At 36.9% G+C, this 25490-nt stretch overlaps 1 protein-coding gene across 3 annotated transcripts in view; it reads left to right on the top strand.

Annotated features, from left to right (window-relative positions):
* The first annotated feature begins 994 nt into the window (after window positions 1-994).
* cplx2b (complexin 2b) overlaps window positions 995-25490 on the top strand; it is a 36573-nt gene continuing 12077 nt past the window's right edge. The window contains exons 1-2 of one of the 3 annotated variants that reach the window (XM_073854141.1): window positions 995-1146; window positions 22361-22506. In XM_073854141.1, coding sequence (XP_073710242.1) covers window positions 22476-22506 — 31 coding nt within the window. In that variant the 5' untranslated portion in view covers window positions 995-1146; window positions 22361-22475. Of the gene's footprint in view, window positions 1147-1172; window positions 1278-20341; window positions 20468-22360; window positions 22507-25490 lie in introns of those variants that run through there. The other 2 variants (XM_073854143.1, XM_073854142.1) reach the window with 2 other exon arrangements.

The following is a 25490-nucleotide window of genomic DNA, read 5'->3' as shown; positions in this document are numbered from 1 at the left end:
TATGGTTTTTGAAACTAGGGTTTAACAAAACCATGGTTAATTTGTGGTAACCATGTTTTTACTACAGTAATGTTTTTAAACAAAATTAGTCAATTTTCTTTAAAAAAAATTCAGATAATTTACTCACCACCATGTCATCCAAAATGTTGATGTCTTTGTTCAGTCGAAAAGAATTTATGTTATTGAGGAAAACATTCCAGGATTTTTCTCATTTTAATGGACTTTAATGTACCCCAACATGTAACAGTTTTATGCAGTTCAAAGTTTCAGTTTCAACTGAGTTTCAAAGGACTTTAAACGATCCCAAACGAGGCATAACATAAAGGTCTTATCTAGCGAAACGATTGTCATTTTTGACAAAAAATAAGCACTTTTAAACCACAACTTCTCGTGTATCTCCGGTCCTGTGATGCGCCAGCGCGATCTCACACAATACGTCATCACGTCAAGAGGTCACGGTTGACGTATGCGAAAATACACACAAATTTTTTACAAGTGTGGAGAAAGAGGACCATTCAGAAGTTGTTGTATGTTGAATGATACTAATTAATGTCTTTGTGTCAGTTTATTGTTTAAAATGTTCCTCAAATGTGCGTTTCATATATGTAACACATGACCTTTCCATCATTACGCAATTATGGTGGTGAGTAAATTATCTCGATTTTTTTTAAAGAAAATTGTCTAATCATTTAACTGTAGTAAAACCATGGTTAATTTTTGTAAGGGCATATGCAAGGTATAAGAATTACAATACTGTATGGGGTGTGATAGGGTGTAGATCCAGGGAAAATATATATGAAAAACACAAAAGGACAAAACACAAAAGACGTTCTAACATTCATGACTTATAATCCCCCCCTCCTTTTATTGATTTATTTATTTGAGCAGTTGAACCCTATATACTTTTACTTTAATTTTGATATCTTGGGTGGTCAAAATAGTGTACCACCCACACTAATGCTTGGAAACAGGAGCTGATGTTGATGGTACTGTAAGTGTTGGGGTGTGATCATGGGAGGAGGGTGGCAACAGAGAGGAGAGGGAGGAGGCGCTTGGATACGGAGCCACACACATCACAGACGCAGATTTCAAAGCAGAGTCAGGACCACAGAGCCGCCGCATCGCACGCACGCTCGCATCGCGGAGGTTTGTAAATGTTCGCATGCTCTCTTTTCCGCATCCATTTGATCAGACGCGGCGCGTTTATGCCATTGAATGCCGCATGTTGCTGGTGCCGATGGTGCAAACACGGCGATTGAGAGGGTTGGGCACGCAGGGTAAGGCGTGATCTGCTAGTTTCAGCACCATGTTTGTAAGCAATAGACTAGTTACATGTTAGTTAGTGTCCAGAGATGCATTGTGTGATTTTAGTTATGAGGTAGATAGAGAAGCGCGCGACGCGAGAGAACAATGCGCAGGTGCAGTAGCTAATTGATAAATCTGTCAGCTGATAAATAGATAGACTGCACGAGGCCGAAAAGCAACAGTCAACAGAAAGATCAACACGCGTTACGTTGATCATTTCTTGTAGTGAGATCTTCTCTGATGCAGTGTTTCAATGAGTGGGTGTAGGAGACAGCATGATGTGATACTACAATTGCATTGAGCTTCAATTTGTGTAGCATAGCCTTGTATGGCAGATCAATCTCAATATCAGCATTACTATTCCATGGTTTTGTTCATTTCCACATGAAAAATAGTATATTTTGCTATTTACTATAGTAAATCATAGTACAATTTCTAGGTACAATAATGTTTTTGAACCTTATTAACATACGGCAACAAGCTGTCACTGGCGGTGCCCTTTTAAAAGTGCACATTTGTACCAAAGAGTGCATATTAGTACCTCAGAGGTACATACCTGTACTTAAATGATACATATTAGGAGCTTTTAAAAGGGTACCATCCCACCCTACTGAAAAAAACAGCATCAAACCAGCATGGACCAGAATGGGAATTATGCTGGTCTATGCTGGTTTAGCTGGTGGTCACCAGCATACCAGCACCGAAACACAACATATGCTGGTCTTGCTGGTATGCAGGGCAGTGACAGCTTTTGGACTTTTTTTGAGATAGTGTAATAGTATATCACAATATACTTCAGTTTACTATAGTAAAAATGCTAAATTACTATATAAATACTACTTTTTCATGTGTTTATTGGATTCTTTACAGTTGTGTGTCAGTCATGTCTTCTATGTTTAAATGTTGTGTTTTTAAATATTATGAGATAAATAAATAGAGAAGATGTACTAGTAGTGTATTTATCAGTAACAGAGACCAAAGAGTTTCGAGATCAAAATCCTGATGTGGTATATTATTGGTTTCAGTGACATGCATTTAAAAAAAAGAGTAATTTTATTTTATTTTGCCTTTTGAAATTGTCAATCTGATTTAATCAAACCCAGTGCATAGATGTTATTATACTTCCATTGATGCATTTGGCAGACGCTCTTATCCAAAGCGAAATACGGTGCATTCAAGGTATACGTTTATCAGTATATGTGTTCTCTGGGGAATGAACTCTTGACCTTTGCGCTGCTAAAGCAATGCTCTACCAGCTGAGCTGCATGAAGTCACGATAACCTTTTTTTTAGCATTATAAAGTAGACGTGCACTTTCTCTGAACAGTGGCTTAACATGGTTACTTTGACCTCAGTTCAAACAAATCTTAAAATGTCTGTTTCTCTCAGACTCCAGCAGAATATGAGGCTTAAGTTTTATAATTCAGTTTTGCATGCAATCCTTAGCAGAGGAATAGTTTTTACTTCAAGAGGCATTGGCAATAGCTTTCCAAAGACTGATGCTGCAAATGTGCATTACTATTTCTTAGGTTTGGCCCCAGGCAAGCATGAGAATTATGTCTAACCATTGACCATTATTCATGTGCTGCCTCAGAGATAGAGAAAACAAAGAGATGTGAGGAGTGAAAGAGAGAAGGGATGCATGAAATGCATGCACATTGCACTGGAAGACAGCGTTAGGTTTTTCCACATGATAAAACCTACTTGACATTTACAGTCTTACAACAACCACATTGTTCCTTTTCTCAAAATGTAACTTTTGCAAAAGAAAATTACTGTGTATGTACCGTTTATGTATGTGTTTGTTCATGAATGTGATTATTCTGGATGATTTTAACGCATTTGTATGAAGCATATGAGAATTATTTAGCAAAGCTTTTTTTTCAAAGGTTGGCATAGCAGGACGAAAATGGTACTGAGACTGACCGCTGCTTTATATCTCACATATTTGTGACCACCAGTGTTGGTCAAATTACTTGGAAATAGTAATTAGTTACTGACTACTTCTCCAAGAAAGTAATCCAGTTACTTTACTAATTACTTATATTCAAAATTAATTAGTTACTTTACTAGTTACTTTACTAAGTTACTTTTCAAAAACATGATGCATGACCTAAATAAAGCCACAGACCTTTCAGCCTAATTCTATTCTTTCTGCATATTCCATCATCTAAAATTGAATCAAATGAAACACTCTTTTTTAACCTCTCGACACCCATTAACTCTTTCACCGCCAGCATTTTTTTAAAAAGTTGCCAGCCAGCGCCAGCGTTTTTCATGATTTTCACCAAAGTTTAATGCCTTCCAGAAAATGTTCTTCTTCAGATATATAAACATACAATATACCAAATGAAAGAACAGAGCCTCTGCTTTCAAACAAAAAAAAAACGTTTCATCCTATTTTGAGTAGTTCTTTTGTAATCAGCTTTTTCTGCAAAAACACCACATTTTGAGCAAAAAGCAGAGATAATTCCATGTTTGTGACGGACTTTTCATAGAGATCCCATTCAGAGCGATCTTTAAAACAGACACGGACATGCAGCAGCTTGCCATAGGGCAATACTTCTGGGTTTAAAAAGTTGCGGAAGGGCGCCACTTGGTGGATAATAGCAGTATTGCGGAAAGACGGAAAATCTCGTCATTGGCGGGGAAGCGTTTTTCTCTTAATTGACGAGATATCTCGTCAATGGCGGGGAAAGAGTTAATTTGTGTGTGTGATGACGTCGTTTTTTTTTTTAATGCTGCTAACAATATCTATATAGCCTACTGCCTACAAACATGAATAATATTAACATTACTATACATTGTTTAAAAGGTCTACGGGTTTAGCATCAGTGTATGGTCTCTGTTTTGAGATACAGATGCTCTAGCATCATAAATGTAGTATTTTGTGACAGAAGTCCAGATGACAGCATGCAAAATATAAACGGGACTTCTTACCTTGGTGTTAATATAACGATCGTGAGTCGAATCCAGCCTGTTTCAGATGTGTGAATAACCCATGAATACCATCTTATAGAATACATCCAATGACCATTTTGTCCACAAATGCGTATAATGCATGAAATATAGTCTGTTGTTTACATCAGATTTTGCATGAAGGTCTTGTAATAGAATATAATATACAATCTGAGGACTTTTTTGTCATAACATCTCATGATGTCAGCTTGGGGTTCAGGTTTTTTTTTAGTAAGTTTCACATTCCTGTGCCGGCTTGCTAGGTGTTTGCTCAGATTTGATGTGGAAGTTTTCGCTGTAGATAAAAGTTTATTCCCACGCAGAGTGTACAGCGGACGCTGATGTTTTTGTCACTTTTAACTCAAGTTAGTTAAACTCAAAGTAATGTCGGTACTTCCAAGCATTAAACGCTGCATAGTCTTGTTCTCTTCCGCGTTCCATGTTGTCTCCTCGTGTTCAACACTACACTGACTGACGGTGCGGTGCTCATACGTCATTGTCACTCGACTGCACGTCACGACACGAGACAGTCTCACGAAAAAAATCAAGGTTAAATAAGTTAACACAGTAACGCAGCCTGCTTACGAGAAAGTAACAGTAATCTAATTACTGTTTTTGCAATTGTAATCCCTTACTTTACTCGTTACTCGAAAACAGTAATCGGATTGCAGTAACACGTTATTTCTAACGCATTACTGCCCATCACTGTTTGTGACGTGTAGTTTTAAATGCCCAGTAAACACAATTGCAAAACTGTGTTTCTCCCATCTATCAGTGGTCACATATGAAGAAAAAAATACTACACGAAACTTATTTGTTGATATGCTAATACTGTCACTTTTTAATGTTCATATGCATAGTTAAAGTTGTGATTGCATTTTAAAGGTATTTTTAATCACTGGTGCAGGCATAAAGTTATAATTCATGATTGTGTAAAATGTCGCTTTCATGTCAGTGACTCATGTGTCTGCCAATGCAAGAGGACAGAGAATGGCAGTAAGGTGTTGTTTACGACAGGTGTGGTGTAGTGGCAGTTTTAAAGCATCCACTGTGTGTTTGGTGCTGAGAGGAGTCAGGAGAGCTGCAGGGGAGAAATAAGGAGATGAATTATTTATAGTGGTGTCCAACCTCCATCAAATCTCATTGTGAGGTTTTATGATCATATTCCTTTATGTAGGCTGTGAGTCTGTTGGTGACAGGTTGCTGAAGGGCTCTTTGGAGCGCTGCTTTTGTCTCTTTTGTGATTATTGCTATATTTTCCATTCACTGATGAAAAACTGTAGCAGTTTAGTGGCTTTTTTATGCAGTTTGAAACTAGGTTCCATAAGCTATATTTGATATAGTTACTTAAAGGGACAGTTCACTCAAAATTAAAAACTGTAAATAATTTCACTCCCTCGTGTTGTTTCAAAGCTTTCTTTCTTTAATGGCACATAAAAACGTTGAAAAATATCTTGGCTAGTCTTTTTCATTCAATTCGATTTATGTGAGAGTATTTGCAAAACCGCAGCTTTTTCTATTGGGTTCATCCACAAAGCAGTATCTGAAACCGAACCTTTTTGAAAACTCGTACCAAGTGAAATGTGAGTCTTTGTTTACATGTGGTGAGTCTTTTCTTCTTTTTTATTTGGCTTTTAACAAGTGAGGTACATAAGGCGGATCTTTGCACCCTTCCTCAGTTTGCCATGTTGTTAGCCAGTAATAACCCTTTTTAGGCTTCTGATTGGCCAGCATGGCTTTACGGTTCGGGTTACATCGCCAGCTGTTGGTTTGGCATGTACTTGTTAGCGCTTCATAATATGTTGTTCCGTTTTCGTGTGTGTGGACAAGATTTTATTTTAAAACAAAGAAGGAAAAACTTTTGGTTTATAATATACCTGCATATGTGTGGACTAGGCCTTAAAGGGATAGTTCACCCAAAAAGCAAATTCTGTCATCATTTACTCACCCTCAAGTTGTTTCAAACCTGTATACATTTCTTTGTTCTTCTGAACATGAAGGAAGATATTTTAAGGAATGTTTATAAGCGGTTTTGGAGCACAATTGACTTCCATAGTAGGTAAGAAATACTAAGCAAGCCAGTGGTGCTCTCAACTAGTGGTGGCACGGTACATGAAAAAACATCCGAACCGTTCGGTTTGCCTTTCTCGGTTCGGATCGTTTGTGTGTCAAACGGTTCGACACATGACGTGCAATGTAGCCTCGTGTCCGTATGTTACTTGAAGTAGCCTAGTGCTGTCATGGTTATGAAATTTGGCTAACGGTTAATTGTCTAATAAATTGTGACGGTTATGACGATAAATTGCCTGTTTAGGGCTTTGACGACTATGACGGTTAATTGTTTTATCGTTTTGACATTTAATTATCATACATTTTTTTGTTCATGAAATAATGTTCATTCACATAACACATATTTAAAAGTAATTATTTAATACACATATCTTTCAAAAACCGAAAATTCGCGTTACACTGTCAGTTAAGGAGCCCCATCTTATACGGTCTCATTTATACATGTGCTGCAGCTCCCCTAGTGTTTTTTTAAAAGATGTGCAATCATTGCGGTGATCTGAAATTATTGCGATGAGGTCAAACAATCACAGTGATTATTTAATCACTGTGACAGCCCCTAACCTGAAGCCTTGTATACTTTTGTCTGGCTCCACAGCGCAAGCCTCCGTTTGTGGCACAGACTGTGTGCCGGCGTGATGAGACGTCATGCTCGGCTAGATTCGCCTGAATCTTGTGCTTCTTGGGTTGCGGAGCCCCGCACAAAGTTACAAAATTTGACGCACACCTCCGCCCTGTTGACGTCATTTTTGCCACGCGCACCCTCGCGCTTGTGTGGATGCATCGAGTTTAAACAAGGCTTAAAGCTACACTGAAGTTGGCAGTTTGTTAAACGCAAGTTTATTTTTCAGTTTAGTCTTTGTGTGCTTCAAGTTCAATCTTTGTGTGCTAAAAGGCACATAAGTTCCTGTTGAGATAGCAATACACATTCTCCTTTTTTTGCCGAATAAATGAAAAGCATGTCATCAATGTCTTCTTTCTTGCTGCATTAAAATCTCACCTAGCTTTCCTCAGAGATGGTCCCAATTATGTGCTTTAAGTCAAGTCAAATTCAGTTTGTGCATTATTAAATGATATCACAGTTTTGTTAATATGTATCCTAAATTGTGGATAATTAAGATATTAATGATGTTTTATTAACGTAGTTCGGGAGAAGCACGTCAAATAAACCACTTAAGTACTTCCAGCTGTCTATAATCAGTAGGGCTGTCAATCTTCCTCTATTATCCCATTCGAATTTCATTCATTATTTTATTTTAATATTCGATTTATAATCGATTATTTAATGCTCAAATTTGACTTATTAATATTAACACACGTTATAAAAACGGGCTTAGGCATTGCCAATGCCACTATGAGCTTGTATAGTTGACTTGTTTTAAATTATGTCCACTAGAAGACATTGCAGTATTACTAATAAACATGTAATTATTTAATAACAGGTGAAAGCTTTCTTGCTAATTAATGATTAAGCTTAGACACAAAATTAACAAAGTTGTCAACTTTAATGAAACATTTCATTATCAACGCAGTTCTCTTTGTTCACGTATGAGGGCTGCGTAGATCGCATATTAGTTATACAATACTTACACACAGCACACACATCCCCTGGCCTTCAATTTCACTATTCTTTTTTCATTTAAACACACCTTAGAGGAAGTGTGATCTTGAACAGGTATTTTGTCACTGGTCGAAAAGACAAACGTATCCAAACAAATTAGCATTAAAGACATTCCCAAAACGGTCGTCCATAGCACTGAGAGCGGTTTTCTCCTGACACTGTCCTCTTCACCTTGGCTGCTCCGTTCTTGTCTTCCTCATAACCTTCCTCCGCAATCGCTATCAGCTCCGCTTTCTCTTTCTCACGTACCTCCTGCTGCTGGTCTTGTTTCAAATGAGTTAGCCGATGGAAATGCGGGTCGAGGTAGCTAGCGGTATTTAACAGCATAAATGCGTTAGATAGAGAACACATAAAAAAAATGTTAAATCTATTTTTTTAATCCCATTCGAATAGTAGTTTTAACATTCGATTAGTATTATTTTTTTAATATTCGAATTATATTCGATTACTGAAATTCGTTTCAACAGCCCTAATAATCAGTAATCAACAAATACTGTCCACAATGAGTAATCATCATATCTAACCAATCAGCACAAAGGCAAGCCATATAAAAGTCACAGTTTAACTCTCCTAAAATCCTCTGCAGTCTTTAGAATCCCTCCACCAACCTGTCTCCTCTCACTCACCAGGTTATTCCCTAAACCGGGGGGGATACTCTGCGTTCAGGCCCATTTCCGAGCTTAGAGCCCTCTCCCCGTACAGCACGCCAAATACGTTTACTAATTTAATCTATCCAACTTATTTGTAAGTGTGAACTCGTGAATATGCTGAAGTAAATTTCTGAAGTGTTAACGATTAAAAGAAAAAACAACAATAGAACCGAAAACTGTGAGCCTGAAACCATGATATGAGCCGAACCGTGCTTTGTGAACCGTGCCACCCATACTCTCTCAAGAACATACCGTAATTTATAAAGTTTGAAATATAAATGTTTCCTAACAAAAAAACCTCTCTACACCTCAGAAGACATTTAATAACCGTATAGATTTGTTTTTGATGAATAGATTAGCTTTTCTGTGCTTTAAAAATGGGCCACTATCTAATGCCATTATAAAGCTGATAAGAGCCAGGATATTATTTAATATAACTCTGACTGTGTTTGGCTAAAAAAGAAGAAAGTAATTTACTAGGAAGGCTTAAGGGTGAGTAAAATATGGACTTATTTTCATTTCCGTGTCCTTTGATAACTCCAAAACTGATGAAGCTTTGCCTGCAGCAGATTTATAGGATTTTGCCACCTTGATGTATATGTTACAATGCCAAGCAGTGGAAGGATGTTGGAGATGTTGATTATAATTGAAAGACCTATAATTTGGCTAAATGGTCTGAAGATAATGTTCTTTGGATGAAATGCTCAAAGCGATCATTTCTATTGAAAGCTTATCTCTCTTTCCCAGATTTCCACTCCTCCTGAGTGCTTATCCACTGCACAGACACATACAAACACACTTCAGACACAAAGAAGAAGATGCACGAGGAAGCTTAAACGGACAACCTGTAGGTCAACAGATATGCATTTCATGTACAAGCAATATTAAGTGTGAGCTAAATGTTTGAAAGCTTGTGATAAGAATAATATAATCATAAAAATAAGTGCTGCAGACTTTCACAAAGTGACTGACAAAGCAAGGGAAATGATCTGGAGAGAGATGTATGTGCACAGCTGCCATGCTATTAGAGCTTCTGTACAGTATTGTTTATTTTGTGTGGCAAAATGAAAAACTGAAAAGAGGCAAACGCATACATCATGATTTATAACACTATGAGGCATATTTCATAACACATCATAAGTTCTCTTTCAACAGGTGGTCTAATATAATATAAGTGACCCTAGCAAGTTGTGCAGATTCATCACATATTTTCATTGACACGGTCAGGCTCGTCTGTGTATAATGCACATACAGACTACGTTTGAGTACAGAAATAATGTGTTAAGCAGAGCAGTCAGAAACACTGCAGTAATGTGTCGCTGACATGAAAACTTTAATGTGACAGAAGCTAATTGGCCCCCATCGGAGATAGGGGTTCTCATGACCTCTTGTGTGAGCCCAACTCAGCACGCAATGATCAGCTTTGACAGTTACATAGCAGGAGGTTTGAGAAAGTAGCTACAGACACCTTCCTGAAAATCAAGTGTTCTTAACTGCTCTCACACAGCAGGGGTGTAATATTCATATGAGTGGGTCACTGTTGATTCTTGATATATTGCCATAAAACTAGATTTATTAATAGCATGAATTCTCACTACAGTTCTCCTAAACCATGAGACAAATAGTATTACAAAAACGATTTTATTTAATGAATTGGGTACAAGAGGGCCACTGTTGCCTGTTATTAACTGTTGTCATTTAGCGAATAGTCTCAGCTGAGGTCATGCCTGTGGCCAGTTGGGACACAAAATCTAAAACACTTGTGTAATTAAACCACCCAACTTGATCTCATGAATGTCTTTGGGATAGTCACGAAAATTTTTGGTAATTTTTCCGTGGCATTCTCACGGATCTCTGCATTTTTCCGTGGCCCTACCACGGACTTTCTTTTTCGTGGCATTCTCACGGATTGGTTACTCAACTGTTTTGTTCTATTTTCTTACCATTGTCGCTTCGGTTTAGGGTTAGATTTACATAAAATGACATCTTTACCCAACTCTAACCCCAACGCCAGGCGACAATTGTTTAAAGTTTAGAAAATATAAAAGAATAAATCAGAAAAAATAGTATAAACCAATACTTTAAGTGACATACTAACGCAAACACCAAATCTAACCCTAAACCGAAGCGACAATGGTTTAAAAATAGGAAGAAGCAGTTGATTAACCAATCAGTGAGAATGCCACGGAAAAGAAAGTCCGTGGTAGGGCCACGGAAAAATGCGGACATCCGTGAGAATGCCACGGAAAATGAGCAAAAAATGTTGTGACTATCCCACTGAACTTTGTGAGATCATGTTGAAATTTGAATGCCGAAAAATGCCAAATAAATAAAATAAGTTATCAAAATCTTGAAAGAAGGGCAGCATTCTCTGCTCTCAAGCGCTGGGGCGTGTCCGCTGTTGGTGCTGAAACCACGGCCATTCCATCCACTTTCTAATACTGCTACAACCTGAATGGATGCTAGTGGTTGATTTAGGGGCAGGGCCATGCTTGGGGGCTTTATTGCATCATTGAGCCACCATTTTAGCCTCGCCCAAATAATCCTTAACACAGAAATGTGGAAAAACTGTTTAATGGTGTAACTCCACAATTCAGTACTACATAGTATACAGTCTTCTTGGCGTGTTTCAGCAATACATTCATAATGTTTTTAGAAATAATTTTTAAGATTGACTTTACAGAGACTTTAAAGGTGCAGTGTGTAAATTTTAGCGGCATCTAGTGGTGAGGTTTCAAATTGCAACCAACAGCTCAGTTCACAGCTCATCCCTTGCTTTTGAAACACATAGAGAAGCTACGGTAGCTGACACAGGAAAAACATGTCATTGTTGGAGACAACTTAAAAATAAAAAGTTTGCCCGTTAAGAGCATCTGTAGAAACATAGCGGCACAAAATGGCGTCTTCCATGTAAGGGGACCCTCTGTGTATGTAGATAAAAATGTCTCATTCTAAGGTAATAAAAACATAACGGTTTATTATGAAAGGTCTTTATACACCCCTGATAATATAGTTTTGTATATTATTTTGCATTTCTGTCAAGAGATCATTCTAAAAATGACACACTGCACCTTTAAAGTCATAATTTCATGGACTGAATTGTACAGGAGGACTGGAAGACCCTGTATCAGCCTATAAAACAAAGCCGAGCCATGTTTGGTTGATTTATATGTCACTCAGAATCAGACAGATCCTCTGCTGTTAATCTGAAGGTCTTGCTATGTCAGACTATCTAGCGACAGCTATTATATCGGTGGTAGCTGCACAGCAACCTTTAGTCACCAGTAACGTCACAGACAAATTGCTTGGACAGCACCAACACGTGTCACAAGAATAATTTATAGAAGAAAGAATTAATATGAGCAGATCCTGAGCAGTGCTCTCCAAGAAGAGCCTGACAAAATGTCTTTTAAACTCCCAGTGGATTTCCCTTCATTCTGTGGCAAGCTCTTAAAATACAATAGCAAAGCTTTCTTTTTGGCAAGGCCACAAAAGTCATAGTAATGAAGAGCTTGTGTGCTTCATTCCCTGCAGTCAATCTGTACTCTTGCTTGACATTTTGCATATGATGCTGTTGCTTTGGTAACGCTCCACCTGTTTCTCCATTTCCATTTAATTATTTTGTAAAGGACAGGCAGAGTCCACTCAGTGAAGTGTATAGTAGTTATATAATAATCTCCAATTCATTAAAACATTTTTAATTTATAAATTAACTTTCAAATAAACTTCAAAATGCACCTAAAATACAGTAAACTTGCTAGCCATATTTTGTCTAGTCATGAAAAGTATTTAGCATTTCGGTAAAATAATATATTTTTGACATTTATGCCTATAACACAAAATGTATTGATTTGAGTATTGATTTCTATATAGAAGAAATCTGAATTTTATATGAATGTAAAACTGTATTTAGGTCAGTGACAAAAACGGTTTGGCAAGATGAGAATTTTTTTAAAACTTGTTTTAAAAGCATGCATCAGGTTTATTTCAATGCACAGTGTATTTATGTTAATTTTATGCAATAAAAAATCACATTTGCACAATTTTTATGAAAGTTAAGACTGAATGGACCTAAAAATGTCAAATGGTGTAACCGCCGATTGTACCAAAGAATGAAAAATATTAAATATTTTATCCACCTTGATGGCATGTAATCATAATCATTAAAAAATCATTTTAAAATATAATTGTATTAGTTATTTCTAAGTGTACAATTTCATGTGTTTTTTGTCCTGACATATGCTGAAAGCAGCTCTATTTTCTAAATAATCTTTGACAAATTATGTAAAAATGTATGTAAAAAAATCATACTACACTAAACTAGATTATTATATTTTATTCCACATATTTTATGAATATATTTATATTTTAATAAAAAAAAACAGTTACACCAATTGACACAATTGGTTACACCACATTGACATTTTTGCAATTATCCCCCAAATATTCCTTCGGAATGAAATAAAACCAATTTAGACTTGGTCCTCAAAAAAGAGAATGTATGCAAGTAATCTACACATTTATTTTGAAATTTTAACCCTTTTACATCTAATTTATCCATACAGACACAACATAAATAACGTCACGTCATTGACGTTTCAAATAAGGCAATAATAAATTATTTAATTCTAGGGACAAATCCTAGGGTTGTAAATGGACATGTAAAACCGTCTCTGTATCATTTTTGCACTTAATAAATTCACACCACCTATGTAGGTCGGAGAACAATGTAACATATGTATCAATGCATTCTTTGGCACCTTTAAGGCAAAAGGTTAAATGCTACATTTCTAGTTGCTTTGAATAAAAGTTCATGTATTTTTTTTCTATAGTCTATATAAGTTTATCTTTACAAAACCTACAATACTAAGACCATTCCATTTTAGACATTTGTTTGAAATACACTGTCAGAAAAAAATATTAGAAAATGATCCCAAACTGCCACTGGGGCAGTACCCTTTAAATAGGTCCTAAAATGCACCATTTAGGTACAGATGTGTACACATTTGATCCCAATATGTATCTCTGAGGTACTCATATGAACCTTTTAAGTGAAAAGAGTCACTTTTTGAAATAAGGGTACCGCCCCAGTGACAGCTAGGGACCATTTTTTTGACATTTTATTTTGACAGTGTACATTGGGTACCTTAGAGGTATACTTAAGTAGCTATTTTTGTTTTTTAAACATCAGCGACAAACAGCACAGTTCATTGCGGCACACAGTAAAGCAGTTTCCAGTGATGCTGCACCTGTCACAATTCAATTCAAAATAATTTTGTTTTGGTGGCCCATTGGGACAATTTTCACATACATTACTAAATTACTTTTCACATATCAACACATGGAAGTCTTTCATATCAATTTAAGCTATGTATTGTCTGGTTCTGCTGCATTATATTTATACTACACTGTTTGGAGTAATAACCAACATTCATGCAGCACAGCACACAGAACTAAGATGCAGGCTTCAGCAGTAGATCAATGTTTTGATGTACAGTACTTGTAAATGTAATTCCCAACAAAATTATTTCAGGCATGATGTATTAATATACAAGCTGAGAATGAACAGATTGTTTTCATGCTACCATGTGTTGGGTAGGATCTTAAAAGTATTTTAGCCAGCCAGGCCATGCTATATGTTTAATCGAATCATCAGTGGGGCTTTTCTGCACAACACCGTAAACCAGGCAGAACCTCTCTGAGTTTAACCTTATTACCCTTCCTTCCTGTATTCTTCCCACAACATCCCACTGCCTCACTTGTACTGGAACTGTATCACTTATTTAGACTTTAACCATTTTAAGTGGTTTGCTGTTGTATTTTCATGATCAATTCAAAATTAGGCAACATTTGGATTGAATGCATAGTTTTACAGTTTACTATTTGAAAATGTCAGGTGCTTTTGTTTATTACCCTCGGGTCAGTTGTTTTCTTAACTTGACTTCTCTTTTATTAATTAATGAAACAAAAAAGCTAGGCAATAAAATATTAAAATGATTTAATGATGTAACCTTAAAAGGAAAACATTCATTTGTTCTGCAGTGCACAGAATAAATTATAAAGAACTATAAACTCATTTTTGCATTTAAAGGCGGAGTCCACGATGTTTGAAAAACGCTTTGGAAAAGGAGACGGGCCGACTACCAAAACACACTTATAGCCAATCAGCATCCTTGCCGGGTTGCGTATGTGTGGGGCGGGTCTATCAACAGAAGGTCCAGATTCTATTGGGGTAGGGGCGTGTTTGTTTAGGTGATTTTAAATATCAACATTGGCTTTCAAACATCATGGACTTCGCCTTTAATGTGTTCTAGTAAAAATAAGTTTTATTCATGATGGGGCTGTTAAAAATAACCATTAGACTTTTTACAGCATGGCACTGAATTGGTTGTTTGTTTTCACTTCTGACTTTTAATGATGCAGGATTTTGGACTAATAAAAGTATTCCATAGTTGGCAAAGCTACTGCACTGTCAGAAAAAAGGTACAAACATCATCACGGAAGATACAGATATTTACCTTTGAGGTACCAGTATGTCCCTCTAATGGCATTTTTCCATTGCAAAGTATCCCGTTTGGTTTGGGTCGAATCAGCTTACTTTTGGGGGCTTTTCCACTGGGTGCTGTACGTAGGACACTCTAAAAAAACAAACGGTGCTATATAGCACCAAAACTGTTGCTTTGGATTGTAATCATAGAAGAACCATTTTTAGTGCCATATAGCACCAGTGAAGCACCTGTGTAGCACCTGTGTAGAACCATATAGGGGCCATATAGCACCACTATAGCACCACATATGGTTCTACAAAGCACTATATGGTTCTACACAGGTGCTTCACTGGTGCTTTACCGGTGCTATATGGCACTAATGGTTCTTCTATGATTACGAGCAAAGAACCACTTTTGGTGCTATATAGCACCGTTTGTTTTTAGAGTGTACCCCATACTTTTTTAGTATCACCTCAGTCGGGATTCCAAGCGACTCGAGTTGATATCAAAATATGACGCGAAAGCACTATAAACGGTTTCATCGGACGCACGTGATACACGTCTGGATCCGAACTTTTTTTCCGGTTTCGTTTTTTTAATTGTCTGACTAGTTGCAAAACTGATCTCTTGAACAAATGCCTCATCGGAAATAACAAATGTTTTGGTTTCCTAGGTAATCTGTGTGTTGTTTTTTTTGCTTGTTATATAAATAAACTATGTTTAAAGTAATTTGTTGTTATTTATTATTAGCGGAGTTACCGGAAGTTATGTGCGGACAGCGACAGCGGCTTGTTTATGTTGTTACTGCTGAAACCGTCTATAGATCACTGTTTGGTCTGAGAGAATCATCTTTACGAGCCTCATTAATGTAAAAGATTAGCTTTACCTTCATCTATTTGTGGGGGTCAGTTTTAATTTAGTAGAATGTACAACAACGCTCTAACTTTTATAATGTCACAGCAGTAGGCAGCGCAAATATAACCACACGCCTATAATCCCTCCCACTCCAAAGTGTTAACTCGATGGAAGAGCTAACCAAGCCAAAGTGAGTTGAGCTGATCCGACCTGACCCAAACCGTGGGGAACTATGCAATGGAAAAGCGCCATAAGGTACCAGTGTGTACCTTTAAAGGAACACGCCCACATTTTGGGAATTTAGCTTATTCACCGTATCCCCCAGAGTTAGATAAGTCCATACATACCTCTCTCATCTCCGTGCGTGCTGTAACTCTGTCTGACGCAGCCCCCGCTAGCTTAGCTTAGCACAAAGACTGGAAATGCATGGCTCCAGCTAGTATACTGCTCCCAATAAGTGACAAAATAACGCGATCATTTTCCTATTTATGTGTTGTGATTTGTATAGTCAAACCGTGTACAAATAACAAGGTGATATGAGACACAGCGATCTTTTAACAGTATACATACTGAGAACTATATTCTCTGAAGACGAAGCACTGCCGCATGGGCGGAGTGATTTGCACAACTCTGACCGAACTCTCTGCTCCTCACCAGGGGCTTCTCGTGTGCTGCGAGCAGATCACTCCGCCCATGCGGCAGTGCTTCGTCTTCAGAGAATATAGTTCTCAGTATGTATACTGTTAAAAGATCGCTGTGTCTCATATCACCTTGTTATTTGTACACGGTTTGACTATACAAATCACAACACATAAATAGGAAAATGATCGCGTTATTTTGTCACTTATTGGGAGCAGTATACTAGCTGGAGCCATGCATTTCCAGTCTTTGTGCTAAGCTAAGCTAGCGGGGGCTGCGTCAGACAGAGTTACAGCACGCACGGAGATGAGAGAGGTATGTATGGACTTATCTAACTCTGGGGGATACGGTGAATAAGCTAAATTCCCAAAATGTGGGCGTGTTCCTTTAAGGGGCCAATATGCACCTTTTAGGTACAAAAGTGTACTTTTTGGAAAGATACCACCCCAGTGACAACTTCTGCACCTGCTTGTAACTTAATTTCTGAGTGTGGGTACAAACCCCTAAAATGTGATGATCTCTTTTTGGGTTTTTATTATATGGTGGGAAAATCAGTTGAATTGTACAGTAGAACAGCCTGCTAGGATGTATCACTTTTAATTCACTATATGCATAAATACCACAGCTGTAATATTTTATTTATTTCCCCAAGAGGAATTTATACATTATTGTTCATCTTGTCACTGTATAATTCTGTAAAATGCATACGCTCGACTTTTCGAGTCCATCAAAGAGCAAGAAATCAAGAATGACAGAGGATGTTAATATTTGGTTTCTTTGCTGTTTTCTTTGCTCTTTGTGCTTTTAAGGCGTCGTTGCTTATGAGAAGCTTCCTGGCAGAAAGGTTTGAGAGTATAATGTGTTTTAAAGTTGTGTGTTTGCACTCAGCCCGGCCTTAAAGCTTAAAGCTCCAGGGTTCTCAAGAAAGTCAGGGATCTTTGCTGGTCCATATCTATTGATTTCAGCTGCCTCCAGGCCTCTTTTACCAGTCATTAAGCTGCGACTGAAGATACATAGCTTGCCATAGACTTAATGGATGCAGTCAGGGGGCATGTGTATCACTCCTACAGTAAATGACTATCCTTAAAAGGATCTGTAAGGAGATAAGGATAGCTAAGTTATTTAACAATACAGTACATTCAGATTCACCATGAGCATGAAGTATGTACATTTTTATTCAGAGCCACATTGTTTACTCCTATATTGCATTGCATTAGCAGCACAAAAGGTCATCATGTGTACAAACTCAGGTAAAGCACACATGCTGATAAAAATTTATTAATTCAAGTCGTTTTCGATAAAAACGTCTGCCAAACACATTAATGTAAACGTTGAAACTTATTATAAAAGTGTAAATATAAGGAAAGGGAAAATAATTTATTCTGCTTATCCAAGCTAAAGTAATATAAGTTCTTCTTCTTCAGAGAGATTTGCTGTACGTGCAAACGCCACATTCCTAGTCATTTACTGCATCATTGTGTAAAGGATAAATTCTTTAATAGCAAGAGGAATAATTTCATGCCCGGTTGGGCAAAGTCATTGCCGTGCTTTAAGCTGTTATGTTGTTTTTCCAAAGCCTTTGAAAACCTATCACAGTATTTAGTGCAAGCAGCATCTTTCTCAGAAAATTATCACATTATTGCAACATTATTCTGTACTATACAGTACATCAGTGATGTTTTGAAAAATAAAACGCCCCGCCGTGATCTTGTGGTATGTCTCTGAAGTCGAGGTTGCGTAAGGATCTGTTAATAGACTCTTCTAGCTAATAGCTTCTTTTCTTTGTTATTCTTGTATTTGTACAGTACATGTGCTGTAGCACATATGTGTTTTAAAAGACAGTGTCAGTGCATTGACAGTTTGAATGAGATAATGATATTAGCCGAATGCTCTTGGTACGTATTATAGCTATGTTCATCAAATATCTTAAAATCCGCTTAATCCCGGCGTCTGGCAATTCATTAAAAAAAAATCTAATTTATAAGAAAACATGTCAGATGCACTTAAAGGGTTTTGCATCTGAACTCTTCAAATGTCTATTAAATTAATTATATTGATTTTGTTTTATTGATAATAAATTAAGCGAGAGTAATTGAATATATGTGACTTATTTGTAACTATTTTGCGAAGCAGGTAAACATATGAAGTGGTAAAATCTTATTCATACATTTTAGTATGACCTGCTTTAAGCCCAGAGAGAGAAAGAGAGAGAGAGAGATGTTGGGTTTAGAGGTAGGGCTTCATTTCATTTTGAATAATCATACATATTTCTACGATTCACTTTGTACTAATTCATATGATTTAGCCACCTTGTAAATATTTACAAATTGTCGTAAGGTCAGGCTGGCTTGTTCATTATTAAATGCAATATCCAGTTTCATGAAGGCTAGATTATACAAAATACTGGAAAGCATCAATGTTGTATTATTCTAAAGCAGCATGCTGTGTTGACTTGGATGCAGCGGCTGTACTGACGTCAGATTGAACAGAATTGTATATATGAAAGGTAAATGTGCTCATACTGTACCCAGTCTCAAGGTCACAGAATGTGCTTATCAGATATGGCGTATGTTAAAGGATTAGTTCATTTTATTAAAAAAAAATCCAGATAATTTACTCACCACCATGTCATCCAAAATGTTGATGTCTCTCTTTGTTCAGTCGAGAAGAAATTATGTTTTTTTGTGGAAAACATTTCAGGATTTTTCTCTTTTTAATGGACCCCAACACGATTTAATGCAGTTTAGAATTGCAGTTTTAACTGAGTTTCAAAGGACTCTAAACAATCCCAAACAAGACATAAGGGTCTTATCTAGCAAAACGATTGATAAAAAATGAGCACTTTTAAACCACAACTTCTCGTCTATCTCTGGTTCTCAAGTAATTGCGTAATGCCGTGGAAAGGTCACGTGTTACACATTTGTGGACCATTTTAAACAATAAACTGACACAAAGACATGAATTAGTATCATTCGACATACAACAACGTCGGAACAGTCCTCTTTCTCCACACTTGTAAACACTGGGACGGAGTTTCAAAACGTCATCCGTGACCTCTTGACGTGATGACGTTTTGCGTGAGGTCGCGCTGGTGCATCACATGACCAGAGATAGATGAGAAGTTGTGGTTTAAAAGTGCATATTTTTTATTTTCTTGTCAAAAATGACAATCGTTTCGCTAGATAAAACCCTTATGCCTCGTTTGGGATCGTTTAGAGTCCTTTAAAACTTTGTTGAAACTGCAAGTTTAAACTCCATTAAATCTGTTAAGTGTTGGGGTCCATTAAAATGAGAAAAATCCTGGAATGTTTTCCTCAAAATCATAATTTCTTCTCGACTGAACAAAGAAAGACATCAACATTTTGGATGACATGGTGGTGAGTAAATTATCTGGATTTTTTTAAGAAAATGGACTAATCCTTTAATAAACTGCAGCCTCATCTTGACTCCTGAAAGGAAGATCAGTGATAGCATTTAACCTTAGTAATATTTCTTTTTGGTGGGGGGTGCTGCATAAGTGCAATTAACAAAATGTCATAAAAACAAAATAATTGATTAAAATACATTGTATGTTCCTATAGCTTAACTGGTAGAGCAATGCATTGGCACCACAAATGTCATGGGTTCAATCACAGAGAACACACACATACAATAAAATGTATAGCTTGAATGCACTGCTTTGGATGAGGGGGATGGGAAGTGAAAAGAGAGAGAGAGAGAGAGAGAGAGAGAGAGGGAGGGGGAAATGGAGAGATAAGGGAGAGAGAGCGAGGTTTATGGTTTATCAGGAGGCAGTGGATGCTTTGCCATGTTCCAGCTGTTCAAGCATGAAGTTTCTTTGGTGTTTATTTAAGAGTTTTCCAAATTGCTGAAGTCAATAAAGTGGTAAGTGTAAAGAAGCTTTTCGTATGGAAATGCATGTTCCAGTTTTGTAATAATTACGAAACCATACAGTATCTTACCTGTTAGGTTAATGGTTCTCTTATTATATTGTAGAATTGTGTGCCTTGAATTTGAAGTATCTACTGTATGTAAATGAAATGGGCACGTCTTGTGTACCCACGGTTGGCTTCTTGGGTGCATCGTTTAGGATTCTGCTTTGCTTTAATTGTTTAATGTTTAATTGTTGATGGTGCCTTTAGGAAATAATGAAGCTGAAATATGCACTGAGAAGTGCTGTAGTCATGCAGTGATGTCTTAAACATTTACATAGATGTCACGGCCAAGCTGTTCCCTCTTGCAGGGTGCATAACTCTAGATAGACAAAGAAATATCCATAAATGCCTCTCAGAGCAGTAATATCATGTTGTAGCTGGAGATGTTCAATGTGTAGATGTGGAGTGTTACTGGACTGTAAGAAAATAAAAGAAAAAAAGCTGTCACTGGGACAGGACCCTTTAAAAAAGTGCCTTTGCATCTAAAGAATTCATATTAGTACCTCATATTTGTATTTGAAGAGTTTGGTTCCAAAACGCAATAAATCCATTTTGACCAATTTTGGTAAAAACGAGTTTAGTGATAAGATGAAAACCACTATTTTCTGTTACAAACTTTCAAATAGCATCTTTAGGTTATAAAAACATAAAAAATTCAAATGCATCATTTGATTTTCAAAGATTATAAGTTTATTTTTCCACAAAATGCTATAAATCTATTGAATCAATATATAAAGAGGCATTTGCCATGTTATATTTATTTAGTTGACTAGTGGTATACACTGATTAAAAAAATAAACATTTATGGCATTAATCAAAACACTTAATTTGTCATATTAAGAACACTGTCATTCTCGGGATGTCATCGCTGAACTTTTTTGACAGCGATCAGCTGTAAAATGTTTTGGTCCTGCTCGATTTTTGTTGGCTTCGAGTAAAATAATGGAAAATTTTTCATAAGATCCCCTGAGGTCAGTGTGTTAGCATGACAGAAGCTTGATGCTGTTGTGAGAACCGGCAACAGCCGGGATTTTTCCGTCTCCCGAGTGCCTCTCGCGTAAATTATTAGATTTTGATGGCTTACATTTCTTCCCCGTCACAGAAAACCACCACAGGTTTAGCAATGCCATCAAAAGTATTATTTTGTTTTTGTTTGTTTGTTGATCATGAAGTACAAAGTAGATGAAGAAAACTAGGATTCTTTGTGTATTCAATGCACCACCATTGTTGTTTACAATGCGTGTAATGGTGCGCTGTGATTTGGTTAAGTGAATTAATTGCATTCTGCAGAGAAGGAGGAGTGGTGTTTATCGCGTTTTGGGGAAAAAAGGGAGAAAAGATGACAGAATAACACGGCGGATATCGGATTTTTGCGTAAAAATAAGAATTTACGTTTAAATATTGACCTGATACAATACTAATTTGGTGGTAACTATTTTTAAAAAATGCAGTTTAGCGCGTTTTGGAACCAAACTCTTCATCTGTACCTAAATGGTATATATTAGGACCTTTATTAAGGATACTGCCCCATAAGGACAGTTTTTGGACAATTTTGTCAGTGTGTAAGCAATAATATTCTTGAGTTTCATGAACTGACTGTGAACTCATTTTAAATGTCTGCCATGTGATTCGTCTACGAGCTCTCTGTGAGCAGAACGTAAAACTGCATCATTTGTTTGATATAAAGATATTGCATATTACTCACTCGACAGTAATGATGATGATACTTCTGTTTGAAGATTGCTTGACCTGACAGAAAATTCCAGTTTAAACCGCTTTATTGAAACTGTACTGGCACTGTAATAATCATTATCATCTAACTGAGATGTCTTTATTCCAATAGGTTTGGAGGACGCACAAAATCAACACATTTTGGAGGACCAATATAATCAGGATCACAGCTTGACTAAATGCGACATTTTCTTTAGCTTTAAGAGGTCCAGATATCTGAGTGCATCATGGATTTTGTGATGAAGCAAGCGTTGGGTGGTAAGTGTCACGCTGTCACCACAAACTAATATTGAGAGATGTGCATGATAGCCATTTTTCTCATAACATTGTGCTGTTTATTTTTCTTTCATATATATATATATATATATATATATATATATATATATATATATATATATATATATATATATATATATATATATATATATATATATATATATATATATATATATATATATATATATATATATATAGGCGTGTGATGTGAGTGAATGAGCTGCATCTCAATTCTGCATATCAGTTGTCTGACAGTTGCGTCATGCTTGTTGTATAGTCGTTTGGGTAGTGAATGTGTTTTGCATTGACAAAAGGTAGAAACGAATTATTGATAATAAAAGATTTATTGTTAAGGTTAAAATATTGACTACACTTTAAAGAGCACCTATTGTCCGATTCCCGTTTTTACGTTTCTTTTGGTGTGTAAGTGTGTATTAGTACATGTTAATGATATGTAAAAGGTACAAACCCCAAAGTAAACAATAACGCGAGTTATCGTCTCCAACATAACTTTCTTTTTTTGGACTACAAAAACACACCGATTGTAGGCAACAGTTTACTTCCTGGGATTGGTGATGTAGACAAGATTGACATTATCATAATTCCTCCCGCTTCTAAAATACAGCCTGTAAGTTAACTCCTGTTAGCAACCGAATCTTTCAAACATGTTAAGGAGAGTCACGTTTCCGGCTGACGTTAGAGGTATTTAGGCCAATCACAACGTACAGATTAGCTGGCCAATCAGGGACACAGAGCTTTTCAAATCTGGAGTTACAAAAATGTACGATATGTGGAAAATAATGTGTTTTAACCATGAACCATGCAAGCACATTGTGTTATACTAAATACACAAAATAACATTGTTTTTAGCAATTAAATACACTCACCTAAAGGATTATTATGAACACCTGTTCAATTTCTCATGAATGTAATTATCTAATCAACCAATCACATGGCAGTTGCTTCAATGCATTTAGGGGTGTGGTCCTGGTCAAGACAATCTCCTGAACTCCAAACTGAATGTCAGAATGGGAAAGAAAGGTGATTTAAGCAATTTTGAGCGTGGCATGGTTGTTGGTGCCAGACGGGCCAGTCTGAGTATTTCACAATTTGCTCAGTTACTGGGATTTTCAAGCACAACCATTTCTAGGGTTTACGGAGAAAGGTGTGGAAAAACCTCCAGTATGTGGCAGTCCTGTGGGTGAAAATGCCTTGTTGATGCTAGAGGTCAGAGGAGAATGGGCCGACTGATTCAAGATAAGCAACTTTGACTGAAATAACCACTCGTTACAACCGAGGTATGCAGCAAAGCATTTGTGAAGCCACAACACGCACAACCTTGAGGCGGATGGGCTACAACAGCAAAAGACCCCACCTGGAACCACTTATCTCCACTACAAAAAGGAAAAAGAGGCTACAATTTGCACGAGCTCACCAAAATTGGACAGTTAAAGATTGGAAAAATGTTGCCTGGTCTGATGAGTCTCGATTTCTGTGAGACATTCAGATGGTAGAGTTAGAATTTGGCGTAAACAGAATGAGAACATGGATCCATCATGCCTTGTTACCACTGTGCAGGCTGGTGGTGGTGGTGTAATGGTGTGGGGGATGTTTTCTTGGCACACTTTAGGCCCCTTAGTGCCAATTGGGCATCGTTTAAATGCCACGGCCTACCTGAGCATTGTTTCTGACCATGTCCATCCCTTTATGACCACCATGTACCCATCCTCTGATGGCTACTTCCAGCAGGATAATGCACCATGTTACAAAGCTTGAATCATTTCAAATTGGTTTCTTGAACATGACAATGAGTTCACTGTACTAAAATGGCCCCCACAGTCACCAGATCTCAACCCAAATAGAGCATCTTTGGGATGTGCTGGAACGGGAGCTTTTGACCAAACAAAACTCATTATCATTGATTTGGTTTTATTTGACTTCACGTGACATGGTATGTATAGGTTACGGATTTGTTCAGTCCCGTGAACATACACCTTGTTTAAGGTCATCGAGCACTTAAATCAATTTCATGATTTGGTTCTCTATCAGCTGAGTGACTATGGGCAATAAAAGTAAATGTATTTCTCCTCTAACTGTCAATTGCTTTGAGTGGGCCGGCTGTAGCAGATTGTCTTCTGGAAGTCCCGTGTGACCACATGATGACCTTCTATATGTGCTGTCTTTAAGCAACAGGAAGAGTGATTTCAATGCATGTCAAATATCACATCATTTGTGTAGTGTTCTGCACGGATAAGATTAAGACTTTATATTGCAACTTTAAATGAAAAAGTTTACATATGGAGCTAAAATAAAAGATTTGTTTGGAGTGTAGCTGTTTTAAAACGAATGAACATAGTTTAGATTCTGCTCATTTTAGCTTGGAGGTAATGGAGCGTGATTTAGCCACGAAAGTCATCCATTATTAAACAGATTTACACTAGCCAGATTTCATCAATCCTTGCGAATAATTCAGAAGCATAAAGCATCCCTTAAAGCTACTATAGAGAAATCGCCCTACACTTACAGCTCAGCAGACTGAGCTATAAACAACACACACTACAATTGCTTAGTGTAAAAGACTTTCATTAAAAAAGATAGAAATGGCCATATAGAGAGGTATAAATTGATGTCCTTTAAGACCTGCTGTGTAATAAAAGTGTAGAGGCACACATAAAATGGTATTTTAATAGAAATAATCAAAGAAAATGTTATCAGATGCATTCACCAACCCTAATAACCATTCTCAGATTCCTGGCTCCTAAGATATTTTATGTAAGGTATTTGTATTGAAGCCTAATGTAGCTAGCTGGTATAATGAAATGCATGTGACCTGTTTTACCGCTACTGCTTTATTGCATTGAAAGAACTTAATTAATATGCTAATTTCTTAAGCTCTGATAATTTGCAAAACATTAAGTATTAAGGCTTTTCCAGAGATATTGTAGCACAGTTCCAGCTGCTGTTTC

Source organism: Misgurnus anguillicaudatus, chromosome 16, assembly GCF_027580225.2.
Source record: "Misgurnus anguillicaudatus chromosome 16, ASM2758022v2, whole genome shotgun sequence".
Classification (NCBI taxonomy): Eukaryota; Metazoa; Chordata; class Actinopteri; order Cypriniformes; family Cobitidae; genus Misgurnus; species Misgurnus anguillicaudatus.
Note: the sequence above shows the minus strand (reverse complement) of the source record. Positions and strands in the feature narration are given on the sequence as shown.